This window comes from Argiope bruennichi, chromosome 5, assembly GCF_947563725.1.
Source record: "Argiope bruennichi chromosome 5, qqArgBrue1.1, whole genome shotgun sequence".
NCBI classification, from domain to species: Eukaryota; Metazoa; Arthropoda; class Arachnida; order Araneae; family Araneidae; genus Argiope; species Argiope bruennichi.
Genome location: NC_079155.1, coordinates 52,947,613 through 52,963,681, shown reverse-complemented (window position 1 = coordinate 52,963,681; position 16,069 = coordinate 52,947,613). Strand labels below are relative to the sequence as shown.

Genomic DNA, 16,069 nt, shown 5'->3' with positions numbered 1-16,069 from the left:
ATGGGTCACAGGTCAGAGGAAATGCCGGGGAGGGAAGTTAGAGGGGCTGAATTAGTTGAAATTTCATTAAGAAAAAAATTTACTTATTTTTTGACAGTTGAAGATAAAAAGAAGAATGATTTATCATGTTTATAAAATTTATCGAAACAAGGCAAGATTAAAATTTATCCCAAATAATTTTTAAATAACACGTATGATAAGATGACATATGAAGGAAAATCTTATCATATTTTCTAAGATTTTTCTTTTAGTAGATTATATTAGATTTCATTTATATTTAGATTCTGCTATTTAACATTAAGAAAGGATGGATTAGTTATTTAATGAAAATGAAGATTTATTGCTTTATATTCGTTCACTCACTAAAGATTTTTCCGGACTTCCACTTAAAAAATATTTACACTATTTTCTGATTGAGCATTCACTAGAAACCAGGCTAACGTCTCATTAAAATTCAACTCCTTATTTCCTTAACTAAAATATAAATGCCCCACAAATTTTATAAATTACATTGTAATATGCACCTACAACGCACGTGATATCTAGCAAAATCAATAAATAGAGAAACGGTCTGTAACAACTCGGTTTGTTATTTAAAAATATGCAATGAAACATTCTTCTAAGACTGATTTTACGGAAGAGTGGGAATCCAAACTGACTTAAGAAATAATAAACAATATTACAATAAATAAATAAATAATAAACAAATATTTGACAAAATGAATAAACAAAAGAATTTTTTTTAATGAATCTCTGGGAAATTGCCCATATAGAAAAAGGAGTATCAAAGCTAATGAATAACTTAGGAGACACAAAGAAATGGCACTAAAATCTTCTGCCAAATACAAAATTAAAATGTCAAAGTTTATAAAAATGATTAAATCAAGTAAGTCAAACAAACGTATTTTTTTAATCCAATCACATTTTCAAAAAGGATAAAATATTTTTAAGCAAACTTAATATTTATTAAAATATTTTACTCTTAGGTCCAAGAAGCAAGATGGCCAAGGATCATTATTAGATTTCATCTATTTAAATCAAAAACACTATACATCTTATAGGTACTTATTAATTGACGGTGAAAGAACCAAAACTCGCCAAATGTAGCACCAAACCCAAATTGGTATTGCAACCCTATGAATTTTCTCGTCTAACCTAACGAAAAGAAAACAAACATCTGTTTATACAAAGTTTACAGGGAGAAAATCGTATTTTCGCCAACGAATCGCCAATCCTTCAGCGTTAAATATCACTATATTCGAAATAGACACTTTGACTTAAAATTCTCGTAATACAAAAGTTGGTACGGGATGATAGGCTACATATTTCTTACCCATGCGTGGAATTTTAATGGTGACTGAATGTTAGATGATGAACGACAGATATTTTACATTAAGGATATTTTTAAAATAGCAATTATTAAGGCGAACGCACATTTAAAACAAATTTACAGTTTCGACATTTCCGCCTAATAGAGTGGATGTTCGTCCTACTACAGTGCTTCTTAAACTGCCCTACACAATACCATACAGTACCTCCCTCACAGCGTAATAAAGACCAATACATACAGAGTGAATCTGACCTAATCTTCCAAACGATAGGGTGATAAAAGAGTCTATACGGACCATAAAACACTACAGCAACATTATCCTATCTCTTACCGCTGGCATGCTATGGCAGATAAAGTGATCATGCAATCAATCGGTTAAAAAAATCCTTATTAAACGGCTTCTGAGAGATTCTATACATAAAATAGCACATTTTTGAAACAGAAAAGAAGCAACTATATGATATCACTTTTATCAAAACACTTGGATTGATTGAAAAGCTACAAGCGCCGAAATCTAGGGAAATGCAATTCGATTTTCAATCAATTTCTCAAATGAGTTATATACTTTTGATATTGCATCACATGTTAATACAACTAATCATACTGTTCGTCTTTTATTTCCTTGCACAAGAAATATATGTAATGATATCTCTTATTAATTTAAAACCTAATTAATGTCTTACTTTTTTAACTTAATTTAGTCTCTTTTAAATTCATTCTAAAATGTTCTCTTATTTCCTGATCCAATCCCCCTTTTTTTATTTAATTAATTCTACACTAGAACTAAAAAAACTAATGACTTCAGCAGTTTCTCACGCCCCAAAGAAATCGATAAAATTCCCTAATACTTACAACATTTTTTTAAAGATACATAAGATTCCCTTTCCGAAACCGACATGTTGCAAAAAAAATCTCTATCCAAATCTCATAGTAAAATCACTGAAAGGATATATTTCCCTATCTTTGGTTCTTATATCTCGATGTTGATTGACGTATCCTTTATCGCTTTTTCTCAGTACACATTATGACTTCCGAGATGAAATAAACCGAAATTAAAATTTTAAAAGTTTCTTCTTCTCAGCCAGGCGTCTGCTATAATGTGTTTACACATAAAGAAATTGTTATAAGCATAAAAATATTCGATCTTGAGGTTTTAAGGAATTCCCATACTTCGGACTTCCCATAATCCGCAAACCACTTTTCAAATTATGCTTGCGATTTTATCTATCCCATTTCCACTCAATGATACAATAACTGTTGATGCATTAAATTAAAGCAGCAGCCGTGTTTTCTATCAAAAAATAATTTGCTTAGCTATTTACAAAAGATGCTGCTTAGTCATCCAGGAAATTTGAAGAACTGACTTTTTAAGCTCGGAAAACTTAAATCATTCAAATCACGTGCAACAAATTCTTTCATTCACAACACGTCGTCGCTTGCGCCTCATGAAACAAGACATCTAAAAATAAATAAACCCATAATAAGCTCAATATTTGGAATAAAAGGCTAAAATATTGAAAACAATTTATGTCTTCAAAATTTTGTCTTGTAACGAAGTGATAAAGATGTCAGTTATTTCGTTGAACAATAATAGTTACAGATGTAGTGGGCAATGTTGTGTCCGTCTGCGCATATGTGAGCACAATAACTTTTAAAAAATGTAACAAATTAGTAGCTGAAATTTGATGAAAGCTGTTACAAAATCAAAATAGTATATCGGTATTCAGTTCTAGATCAAGTCCATTAACAGGCTGATTGTCTGTCAGTCAACTTATTAGATGGACAAGCACGCGTAAATGCATAACAAATAATATAAATGAAATTTATAACGTAAAATTTACATGAATGTGCGCAGAGCATTTTTGCCAAAAAGATAAGATGATTTTCCAAAATATTTATTCGATTTCATTCAATACTAGTCGCCTTTGGCGACTATTTCGTTTACTGTACTAATGGTCTAAATTTTCATATAAATTTCTTGTGTAAATTAGTCTTAATGCTTTCCTCGGCAAAATTTTTTTAACTTCAAATAGTGATAGAGTTGTATAATATTTAAGACTTACACCGCATTGTTCATAATTCTATAGATTTCCTTGTTTGTGTCTTCATGCATCCTATGCATTTCATTATATCATAAGAAAAAAGAGGCAGTGTTTAAAATGGATGTAAATTTTCAGCATAGCTTGGTTCTGAAATTAAACCTGAATTGTTAATACAAAATTTCAAAATCTTGTTTAAAAGAAGTAAGGTTTATACTGAAACCTACTCAAAATGGAAAAATAAATCGAAACTTGAACTCTTCATAACAATAATAATGATTAATACAAAAATAAACAATTTAGTTTCACTTAAACAATGAAATATGCTGTTGTAAAACAGGCATAAAATGTGCTTATATATATATATATATATATATATATATATATATATATATATATATATATATATATATATATATATTATCAAATGATGCAAAAAAAAAACATTTTTTTGCAATAATAATTTCGCAATATATTTTAAAAAATCAAAATTTCAATTAATTTTTAATAAAAATTCTAATAAAATTTTTTAAATGCCTTCAAGGAGCTCATTCCCACCTTCCAAAGTATATACTGATGAAATTTGGTATTAGATTTAACGGTTTGTCTTTTATATGTATATGTATTTAAAAGAAAAGTTATAACCCCAGAATGAACAAGATAAATGGACATTTAACTGTCTTAGATTAACCCTATATTGATTAATACAAAAATCCCACTTCGTGTTGCAAAACTGTATGGAAAAATCAAACATTTATTTATTTAATGCAAATCGCTTCTTTGTGAAAGAAACTAAGACTAGCATTATTTTTTAACTACACAGAAAGTGATGAAAAATTTTTCTTCCTTTTATATGGAGACTGTAACAAATCACTCAAAATTAGAGAAGTGATCAAGGCCAGTACATATAATAATTTACTATTTACTAAAATTCAAAGGTTTGATCCCATCTCCCCCCCCCCTTCTCAAGCAATGGACAGCTTATATGAGAATTCTGTTCGAAAGAAACAGCTAAAAATAACTCAGCAATAAATAAATAAATGAAGTCATTGAAAAATCAGCTTATACTCAACCATCTTCACGTCATTCGCAGAAGCTAGAGCTCACAAGCACAAAAACTATTAGGCTTTCTTTATTTTGATTTGCGCCCCAATCGCTCATCAGGGCTCTGTACAAACACACATACGCACACAACAGGCAACTGAGAGGAAGTGCAGGCAAGAACCGTAACAGTTCACTTAGCAGCTAAATAAACTGTCTGTTAAAAGGAACAACTTTAACTCCTTAAGAAAATATTTTCATCTCTTAACGAAACAGGGGGCTTGAAGGATAATTCGTTAAAAAGAACAGTAAGGAAAAACATCTTCCGTTACTTAACAATTTAATAAAAATTTGAAGGATGCTTAGGTTATCGATTTTCTAATCAATCCAGCATATAGTAATGCTTCTCATCTGGTCATCTGATAAAGATAACCAAATAACTTCAACTCTGCAAAAATAACAACTTCAAATAACAGAAAGCTAAGAATAACCACAATATCAATGAATGATATACTATGTGTTTCTTTGTGGTTTAAGATCATTAGCCCAATAACTCCGTAAAATCAAACAATTTTCTTCTGAATCAGAATTGCATTACATTCATCAGAATTTCATTCATTCATTTTATCAACTATTTTTAAAATGCGTTTGGATCATATTGTCTATTTAACTTAGATATCTTGCCGTATCTAATAATATATCTTGCCGTTTTTCCCGAATAGTTCCTCATTTATAATTATAGACAAGTTGTTTGTTACTGGTACAAAATAACACCAAATCATCGAGTAAGAGCAAAGTCAGGAGATGGGAACATCAAAAGTTCAATGAATCTGTAAAATTAATACAAATCAAGAACTTATTTAAATGATTTTAAAGACAAAGAACACAATATTTAGGGAACATTAAGGTGAACCTAGACGTCACAAAACCACACTGGCTGTTTAACAACTGTTCCTAGTTTAGCTCAATTTAAAAGAACATTTTTGACTATTCAGCCAATAAGAATACTACTTCATTTAAAAATTATTACTAACTAAAATTACTACTAATTAAAATTATTAAACTAATTAAAATCATTTCTTAAAGACTAAGAGCTCAATAAATTAAAAATCAATAGTTAATCAAGATCAACAGAAACGTCCAACACTGCATCTGTGGAGTAAAATCATTCTCAAGTTTAGTTCAGTTCGAAAAAACATTTTTGACAGCCCCTTCATCCTGATAGCTCTTTTCCCTTTAGGTTAGTCCCACCCTCTTTCTTTGGAGAAACTTACTCATTCAAGATCTTTAATAATGCCAAAATAAACATTTGTATTCATGGGCATTTCAATTTCACATTAATATATCACTAACCTACTTGCTCATGAAAATATATAAATGATTCAGCAACGAATATTGTCGAATAATAATAATAAAACAGCCCACACAGATCCAAGGATTGAAGCCACAAAATGTCTACATCAGAATTTCACCCAAAGTGAAATTTCGAATATTAGTAGTCCTTGTTTATCCTTGATACAAACAGCATCTAATTTAGGAATCAATAATTTGAACTAATTACATAACACACATTTAAAAGATGATGAAACGGTCAATTATTCAAAATGATCACTCAGATTTCTAATATCGAATCTATGAGAAAGAACCTGAAGCTAAATTTATGCTGCCAGAAAAAAATTCCTCTCATTGGCCCCTTTCACTCACACACTACCTGCTTTCACACTAGTCTTGCAAGACTGCGAAAAAACGCGAACACGAGGTCAGGGTCGGCGGGAAGCATCGGTACGCACTCGCCAGCTGTTCTCCACGTCAGCAGCAGCGTTAAGGTATGAGAGCAGTTGTATATGTGTACGTACCTGTACATACCATCGCGTGAGACGGGACATGCTTTTGCGCCTCTTCCTCGCCATGGCCGATGACCAACACTCTCCGCTGAAATAAGGGTCGTCACTTGGGTGTCACACAGGGTGGACGTGCGAAATACGATCGCACACGAATCACAAACACACGCGCAGGTAATGACGCGCTACCTCCGTTTTCGAAGGCAGGGGACGTCTGCACATTGAGAATGGGAAGACCGCAATGGCTAGAGTTGAGCAAGGTGAAGTGGCAGATTCAAGGCCGGTCAGGGAATTTCCGTCTCCGCGCTTGGAGGGCAACTTGCATAATGAAACTGTAACGCGGTAGTCAATCGTGATGAACTATATATTAGAATATTGTGAAATAGCATATCATTATTGCGTCCTCTTTTTTGGGGGGAGGGGAGGAGGGTTAGTATTTATCCTCGTATAATAGACATCGGTGCTTTGTTCTCTATAAACTATTTAAACTCCGGTCCTTTGGTCATAATAGATTTGTATATCAAAGAATCCTGAATTGAAAACAGGTCTGTCCAGGATCAAAATTTCATTTGTTATTTGTTGAAATAGTGGTTTTGGTACTGCGATCTTCTTGGATCTTGGTGGATTTCCGACTAGGCAGGCAGCCGATATAACTGTCTAGGGATACTGAGTTGATCAGGCCCAGAGCAGGTGAATTAAAAAATATTATAAGCCTGTAGTCAAGTAAATAAATTTTAAAAAAACACCCTGTGAGTTATAAAATATTGGGGTAATATGAATGTTCATAGTCAGGTTCTAGCCTGCTTCATTATGAATTCGTAAAATACAGAAATCCTATAAATTAAAAAATATTGGAATAGTATGAATGTTTATAGTCAGGTTCTAGTCAGCTTCATTATGCTCACTTTGTATTTATAAAAGCCAATATTTGTTTAAATATAATTCTTCACAAATGATCATAATAAATCAATATAATAAAGAAAAAATATTCATTTTCAGATAATAAAACATCAGTCTAAAACAAATAATCAATTAATATATTAAATTAAAATGAACTGTAATTTGAAATTAATTTGGCCAGTTTATTAAAAGAAAGGTCTGATAATGTAAACGCCTAGAGCGTCGAAATTACTAAATCGATCATGAATCTACTAAAATTACTTTCATTAACTAAATTGTATACGAAGGTATACACAGATACAGTATTGTAATCCTTATAACATCAATATATTAACAAATATCGATTATAATCATGAATATATATAATGATATATAATAATCGATTATACTTTATATAACATTATGATCCTAACTATAATCATAATTATGATTTAAACCTATTTGAATCTCAAAAAATAATTTTAGAAATTATTGTGTTAGATCAATGTGTCTATCTAAATTTATGTGAAATCAATTAAACCTGAAAATGTAAGAAACTGGATGAATGAAGTATGGCAAGTGCTCCTTACACCAAAATTGCAGATTAGGAACGAATTTCGGTCCAAATCAACCAAGGAAAGGTATTTTTATTTTAACACAATTTTCACCCCAATTGCAATGCAACGAAGTCGCGTGACCGACACTTATCTTAACTGCCAGTGATCAAATTTACATATTCATAGGATTTAGTTTTATTTATTTTATCGCTTATTTTATCGTTATATAAGATACTATTTTGAAATGCAGTTACAAAATTCGAACAATAACTTAAGAACGATAATTCAATTGAAAAATGTAAAATCAAAAAATGGATTTTATAACGAACCATACTAATCAAACGGTAGAAATAATACAAGAGTGATTTTAATTTGCAATAGCTTTCAATTTGAAATGCGGGGGGGGGAGATAACATTTTTATTAGAGAGTATACTTGAAAACTTAGGTGAATATTTATTATTTTCAGACAATTAAATGCGAGGTGAACCATCCCACGATTTTGTTAAATAATGACAATAAAATTGGGAACAATTTTTTTTTTATGGATGCTCACACTATATCTATGAGTAAATTTAATGCATTTATCTTAAGGATTTTTTTGTAAAATGTTTTTTTTTAATAAATAATTATTATTTTCAAGTAAATCGAAAGCTTAAAAAAAATTAGAATTCAGATAGCAAAACATCGCAATTTTGTACCGAACCCCGCATGAAGTTTTACTGCGAAATGCAATAAGCAAAGTAAGACAAGACATAAAAATTAATAGCCATCTTTCAATGGAAAACGTTCACGAGGCTCCTCAGTCCTTTACATTTCTAGTCAACGCATTTCCTTGGAATGATTCAAGTATAAATAGTTTAAGGAATTAAAAACATTTTCTCACGAAAAAAAAAATACATAACATGAAGAAACCGAGTAATTAAATTCCTCAAACTGTTAATAAAGATGCTTCTCTTTGATAGCGAAAACTCATTTATTTTGAAAGGGCCTCATCAATGTGCTCAATCCTTCATTAATACGAGAAAATGAACCCCATCCATTAGGAAGTACGCATCAATTCCGCTAGAGGGAAGCCAAAAAAAAAAGGGGGAGGAGTGGATTTTTAACGGTGCGGTAAGTTTTATCTATGAAAGATCATTATTCGAATAATGAAGCAGGACTTGTTACTTTATTAAGCAAAAATAATCATCTTTCTTCAAAAGATACGATCATCTACAAAAAACATGTACTTTATTAATTAATCCAAATTGAAAATAATTTTATTTTAAAAGGTCATAGTACTGTTTCAGCATTTTTATTTTATTCGTAAATACGAAGTGTAGAAAGAGAAAGTGTTGTACTTGTCGAAAAATTCAAATCTGAGATTTTATTGAGTCAGCCAAACCGTCCAAAAACATAAATTTTTGGAATTATGTCTATTTGTTAGCACGATAACTCAAAGACGCTCTGTGATAGGTGGATGAAATTTGGTAGGTAGTCTTTGCACTATATTTAAGGATATACATTGGATTTTTTAAAGAAATTCACTCATAGCAAATCTGTCAGTTCGTCTGTCCATATACAAGGGGAACACCATTACTACAAAACATAAATGTAACGCTCGATAACTAAATCTTAATACATAGATTTAACATTTAAAGCTTAAATTCTCTTCAAATTTAGAGTTAAATTTATCACGGAGTTAATTGTCTGTCAGTCTGTTCTTTCATGTGTACAACGTGTACAAGCGCAACAACAAAGATCAATGAAATCTTATACGTAATCTGAAATTGTAGATTTCTATCAAATTTTTGATTCAATCGTACGAAAAAGTGCAGCCAACATGTATATTCAGTTCTCTTTTCTATACTATGGACAGAAAACTCTCATGTCAGAGATTCTGAAAATCAAAAATATGACGTAGCACCGGCTTGAAACAAAAAAAAAAGTGAACTTCATAAAATAATGAATTATGTTAAAAAAAAACATAAATAACAATAAAATGAATACATTTACACAAAGAATGTTTCAGGTATTTAAAAAAAAATTGTAAAATTACTGCATAAAAAGAAAATTATTCGATCTCCAGAATGGTAAAATGCGATTTCAAAAACGACGAAATCCGCATTTCCGTGAACAATTGCCGTTTTCCGTGAACAATTCCGTTATAATTGCGTCATGTCTGAAAAATGAGAACTCGCTGACAGTCTTTGACAGCTATCAACTCGTATTAATGTCATTTAGATAAAATGCCATATATGAGTAGGAATGATTCAGATGGATCTTAATTTTTAATCTTGAAGTGTAGGAAAATAGCAGGATCTACATACGATGAGGTAGTAATAACTCAGCGGACTCCCTAATACCGAAGACAACCTGACTTAGCCAAGCCTGCCACATTCTACATTTACAGCATCGTTAAACAGATTAGTTAAGTTTTAATAATATTGAAGTCCTTTGGGAAACAATATGAGTATAAACTAAACTCGAATAACAAAATAAAATTCTTTGTTAGAATTTGGTAATTCGGATTGGGGTCAGAAGACAATGACAAAATCTCAGTCGGCACTTCCAACTTTCTACGCCTCATTAGTTGAAAGACTTTTGGTCTAAAAAATCAGAATTAAGTTATGTCAGGCCTGTATGCACAGCGGAACTTAGGCAACACTGAATTTCAAATATAAAATCCTCCTATTCCTTACTAACAACTCATATAAGAGGGACAAATAACAGCACACGTTCCATCTGATAATTTCTATGTATCACAGGTGTACGGAATGCATAAGGTAAGCAAATCCATACCCTCCAACAACAACGGAATTTCCATAGTTGCTACGGAAATTAGGTAAAAACTACTGAGTTACGAATATATATAGTGAAAAATTACGGACAATTACAAAAAATGCCTAAAATACCCTCTTTTCGGATCCTCCTTCGCAGCAATGCTTGTGATCAGTGAGGGGAAAAAAATTTTTTTTGTTTAACATGGTTAAAAGGATGGGGGGAGGGGGGGGGATCTTGACCCAATATGAATGCAGAAACACTAGAGTGGTTCTTCATTACGGAATGCATATGGGAGTTTGCTATGATGTTAAACAGGACAATGACACATTTTAAAAAGTACAAATGATTGCAATTTAATAAAAAAATGTAAGTGTCTGACACTGTCTAATTTATGTCTGAAATGCCTAATTCTAATTAGTTAAAACATTACTCAAAAAATTATTTAACAAACATTTATTACTGACTAAATATATAAGTGAAATAATTTTATTTAAAAAAACCACGATAATTACTTCACTTATATAAAAGTGAAATAATTTTACTTAATAAAACTCACACACAACATGATTCTGTTGATTAAACAAACAAAATCGTATTGTGTGTTTTTTAAATAAAATTATTTCACTTACATATTTAGTCAGTAACAAATGTTTATTAAATAATTTTGAGTGATGTTTCAATTAATTAAAATTCTTTGGAAATATCTATTCTTCAATAATTTGTGGATATTCGTTATACGTAATATATCTGTAAGAAGTGCTACGGATGATTGGTTAACCAATGTTGGAAGGTATGCAGGTCAAATCAACAATCTGCAACGTGCAAGACACGTGACACTAAGTCCGTAGCAAAAAGAAACAAGGCAGGATCATTTTTAAATAAATCATATAATACACAAGTAAAAATCTTACGCACTCTTCCTTCTAGAACAAAAATTCCGCCCAAAACGCGTTGGTTAACTGCTGAAATTTGAGCAGAAACATATTACTTTGCACAAAAAGACGTTATTTAAAAGCATGCTAGCTACACGTGAAAACGAACCTACAAGAATGCCTCACGCCATGAGCACACACTTCCCTTGTCTGACAAAGGAGTCTGGACGCGAACAGCTAAACACACACACACACACCTTTCCGAAGGTAGGTGGAAAGGAAACTCGTCCTTCCCGCGCTCGCCGAAAGGGTTAACGACTTGTTCTTCGGAGTTCCTTGCATCATTCGTCGAACGCAACCTCAGCAGAGGCGGGGGTGCGACTACGGATTTTTTTCCATCAGACAGGAAGGGAGATCATATGATATAAAATCTTACAAGACGATTAATAGGAAATTTAATACAAAAATATTTAAAAATATGTGTTCCGAAATTTTTAAAATTTAAATATATTTATATTAATTTAAAGCAACAGGTATATTCTCGACAGCAAAAATCATTAGAATTTCATTTGTAAAATAAATTAATAAAGGAGACTTCTTTAAAGTAAATATTATATCTAAGTACAATTGACTGTTTTTTAAAGATTGAGCTGTTTTCGTTATAAATAAAACAGCAGAAAAAAAAGTCTTTCTTAATGTACTTGTTTTTTGATCCTTTACACCCCTGGTATTTTCCGCTAGCGTTTACAAAAGTAAACGATTATCAAGAGTCATAAGTCTTATGCAAAATGTAAATATGCTATAATATCAGATATTCTTCAAGTTCATAGCTAGAAATATATAAGTTCGAAGTAAAAAAAAAAAAAAAATAAGAAGAAGAAGAATTCTGAACAAACCACTCCAAAATTGGTATAATAAGTGAGTACAGGTTGACTAATTACAGTAAACTTATTTAATTTTAATATGTTTAAATTTTAATCTACATAATCATGTAACTTAAAAATCTAAAAGAACATTTCTTATAAACATATTCTCTTTAAAATATATATTACAGCCCAAAAATAAATAAGAATAAGTTTAAGAAATATATAATGCTTATATATAATTTTAATATAAAATTCCATGTCATTGTAAAGAAAAGAATTTCTTTATATGTGCATACCGAAACTGGGGAGGAGAGAGAGGGGGCAGAAACGCGTTTTGAAGAAAAGGCAAAAACTTTCTTTTCATCATAGTATTTCTTTTTAAATACGCTTTAAAAATTAATTCATGAGTTTTCATCTTCTCAAATCTATATGTATTATAAATTTCTAAAACAGCAAAATAACTGCAATTTAATAAGCATAAAAATGAAAAATCTATAAGAATATAAACTGCTCTAGTTTCTTTTTAAAAAAATGATTATGATTCAGTTTCAATTATGAATGAAAAATGGTATGCCGCTTTGTGATCAAAATTAAACACTTGCATTAAAATTTACACCTAATGGTCAAAATTCATACTTGGTTTTCTTCTTTATACTGTGAAAGAGAAAACGCATTAAATTATATCTCCATACATGGAATTCGGGAAGCTGGAGAATTCTCAATAATGGGCATAATTGTAGATTTTGAAGTCCCCGCTAGTACCTCTCCACTCCCGGCGATGCCTTCAATGGATGTAGATTTTTTCAAGGTAAACTAAAAAGACGTTGTTGTATTGTCTAAATATTTTAAGAGGAAAATACAAAACACAGTACCATCAAAACGGAAATGGCTAGAGATGGACTTCCGATTCAGATCTGTTAAGTACTTTGGCTACCAATGCGCCAAGTTGGCGAGATCCCGTTCTAGAGCAGCAATCTTTTGTAACTGCGCGGGTTATGACCTGCCAGAAGTAAAATTGAAGACCGAACTCGATGCTTATCATTGGTAACGAGGCAAACTCCATGCCCCTTCTCATAGTTCAATAAACCGTTTTTTATCGAATCATTGCATCCATCATTTTTAGCTACACCGCAAATCTTGGTTTAATCTTCATCGGCATTTTAAAAGCCAACATCGGCCTCTACAAGATATTTAAATCATAACTTAGATCAGAATCAAATTTTGAACCCAACAGGTCAAGAGACCAATGTGACATTCCGAAATGAATTATTTTTTATTACAAGAAGAAATTAAATTCATGCGCACCCCAATACAGAAGGAAAAAGTAGCGGAAAATCGACGGTGGAACATTCACCCCTCCCCCGTTAGAAGCCATTCCAGTTAGGAGCAGATAATTCTTTTTATTGGCCACCGTTTTAACACCCACCAAGAGACTCTTAGCACAAATGAAAGTAAATCTGGGAGAGGACCAAAAAAGAAAAGAAAAACAGTCTCTTACAGAACGGACGATCCTCATCCAAGAGCAATTCCTCACCAACGGCTTCAGCGCAGGAAGGAAGGAGGGGAACAATTTTCCAAAATTTAAAACTTCCATCGTCCTGTGAGAGGGACAAATGAAAGCGCGTGATTTTTACGACGTGCACATAAAAAGAAGAGAAGAAGGCTGACATGGGACAAGCACGAAGCAGAAAAAGAGTTTTGAATCAGAGAGAGAGAGAGGACGGGCCGTCAAAAGATGCAGTCGTCCAATCCAAAAAGAGCCATAAAAAAGCGCGTCAGTAGCCGGACAAGGTTACAAATTTTACGAGCGCACTTACCCGCGAAAATATTCTTTATGGAAAGAATCGATTTGACCTTTTCCGTTTTCATGGCCCCCGGCTGAAGCAATGATAAGACGAAGACAGCTCTCTGAGAAATAAACCGCTCCGAGGCTAATTGCGGGATGGAAACACCACCCACATAAAAAGCACCGACTCGTGCACTTTTAAAAGAATAAGCCATGCGCAGGTTCGATGCTCTCGAATAGAACTGCTTATTCTCTTCCGCACCTTCTCATGATCACTTTTCCAAAGAAAAGGAAAAATAAAACATCAATTTATGTTAAATTTAAGAATTAAATTTGAAATGAAATAAAATTTAAATTTAAAATGAAATTTATTCAAAAAATTTGAATATAAAAAAGGTAAGATGTTTCTGTCGCTTATTTTTCTCATACATTCTGGAGCAGGATGTCTCAAAAGATTGCTTCCAAATTTAAAGGAGAAGTCAGTCATACAGACACAAGTCTGTTTTTGCAATAGAACATGAGGCCAAAAACGAAACGGGAGCCACGTACAAATGGTTGTTTGTCAATGAATTAAATAAAAAGAAATATCAGTTAAAATATGAAAGACAGATATGATGAAATACAAATTTACAACAGGATATTAACTCAGTAATTTGAATAATAACATTACAAGTGATACGAAGCATGACAGATAATGGTAATTAGGATGCATCAACAACAAGCTTTTAAACTGCTTGCTATTGATTAAATAATGTTAAAAACTTGACTTTCTAAAATAACAGATCAAAGAACTTTGCGTTCGAAGATATTAACACTGTATATTGTTACTCGAACAATTTAGTTATTGCACTATTTTAAATTTGTATTACATTAAATCTAAGTTATTCAGATATCTCATGTATACTTTTGCTTCAAGAAATTGACAAAGAATTTCATATAACAGCCTTCCTTTTGCGTTTCAAACTCCATTTCTTGGTGCAAAAATTTTAAAATTTTTAACCATTATTATGCTTTTGATGATACAAATTTAATGAAGAAAGTATCAACATTCTATAAGTTGATCATCACAACATTCTTTTTGTGATGGTAATACAATATCCCAACTTGTTTCCAAATTTTGTAAAAATAAGTAAAAATTTTATTTCCAAGACCATATAAAGAACAATTTACTCCTAAGAGGAGTATTCTAATGCTGACGTTATTTATCTATCTTTTTTTATTAGTTCTAAACGAAAAATACGTATTAACCATTTCGTTCTAGTTCAAAAACGTTTCGGTCAATGCTGATATTGTTCAGCAAGCATAAATTTAACCGCAAAAGCATCCTTCATATAATCATTTTAAATTATTAATATTATTAAATTATTTAATAATTCATTTTTTATTAATAACTATCTTTTTTTAACTTATAAATATTTTATTTTACAATGTAGATTATTTACAATTAATACAAAAGAAGAAAAACACTTTCGAGGGAAGCTAAAATTAATGTAGGTAAGAGAAAAGATAATTACGCCACACATATTTCCATATATTTTATAAGAAACAAACCCGAATTTCATATATGACTGACCCGTAAAAAACTTTTGAATCGAAAAACTTCTGCAAATCATATATCTCACAGTCGATAGATGGCAGCACGACCTGACACTCCATCGTGAATTATCGTAATTCTGCATCTCAAAATTGCCTCCATACATATATATAGACGTTTTATTTATATCCCTCCCCCCCCAATACACATACATATATGCATACACACATCACATTACTTCGTCCGCTTTTCAAATAATTAGTCACCACGCCAGTTCTTACTGTAAAAATTCTCAAAAATTAATCTATTTTCTAAAATAATCTTTACAATTGGAACATAGCAAATTTTCTTTTTAAATCATAATTTATTTTAAACAAAAATATATTGTCAGTATGTCAGATTAAAGTGTATTTTGAAAAAAAAAAAAAAAAAAAAAAACAAGGAAGAACAGAAAATTCAAAAAACAAATTCTAAAACGAATTTTTATGAAATAAATTTAAGCACAAACTAATCATCAAATATGCAATTATTACTGTTAAATCGGATAATACAGAAATTTC

At 31.3% G+C, this 16,069-nt stretch overlaps 1 protein-coding gene across 5 annotated transcripts in view; it reads right to left on the bottom strand.

The window, feature by feature from the left end:
- LOC129968742 (disks large 1 tumor suppressor protein-like) overlaps window positions 1–16,069 on the bottom strand; it is a 294,351-nt gene that overhangs the window by 206,562 nt on the left and 71,720 nt on the right. Inside the window, exon 1 of one of the 5 annotated variants that reach the window (XM_056082946.1) lies at window positions 6,267–6,471. The exons of 3 other annotated variants lie outside the window; for them this stretch is intronic. In XM_056082946.1, the coding sequence (XP_055938921.1) occupies window positions 6,267–6,320 (54 nt within the window). In that variant the 5' untranslated portion in view covers window positions 6,321–6,471. Of the gene's footprint in view, window positions 1–6,266; window positions 6,472–16,069 lie in introns of those variants that run through there. One more of the 5 variants, XM_056082947.1, reaches the window with a different exon arrangement.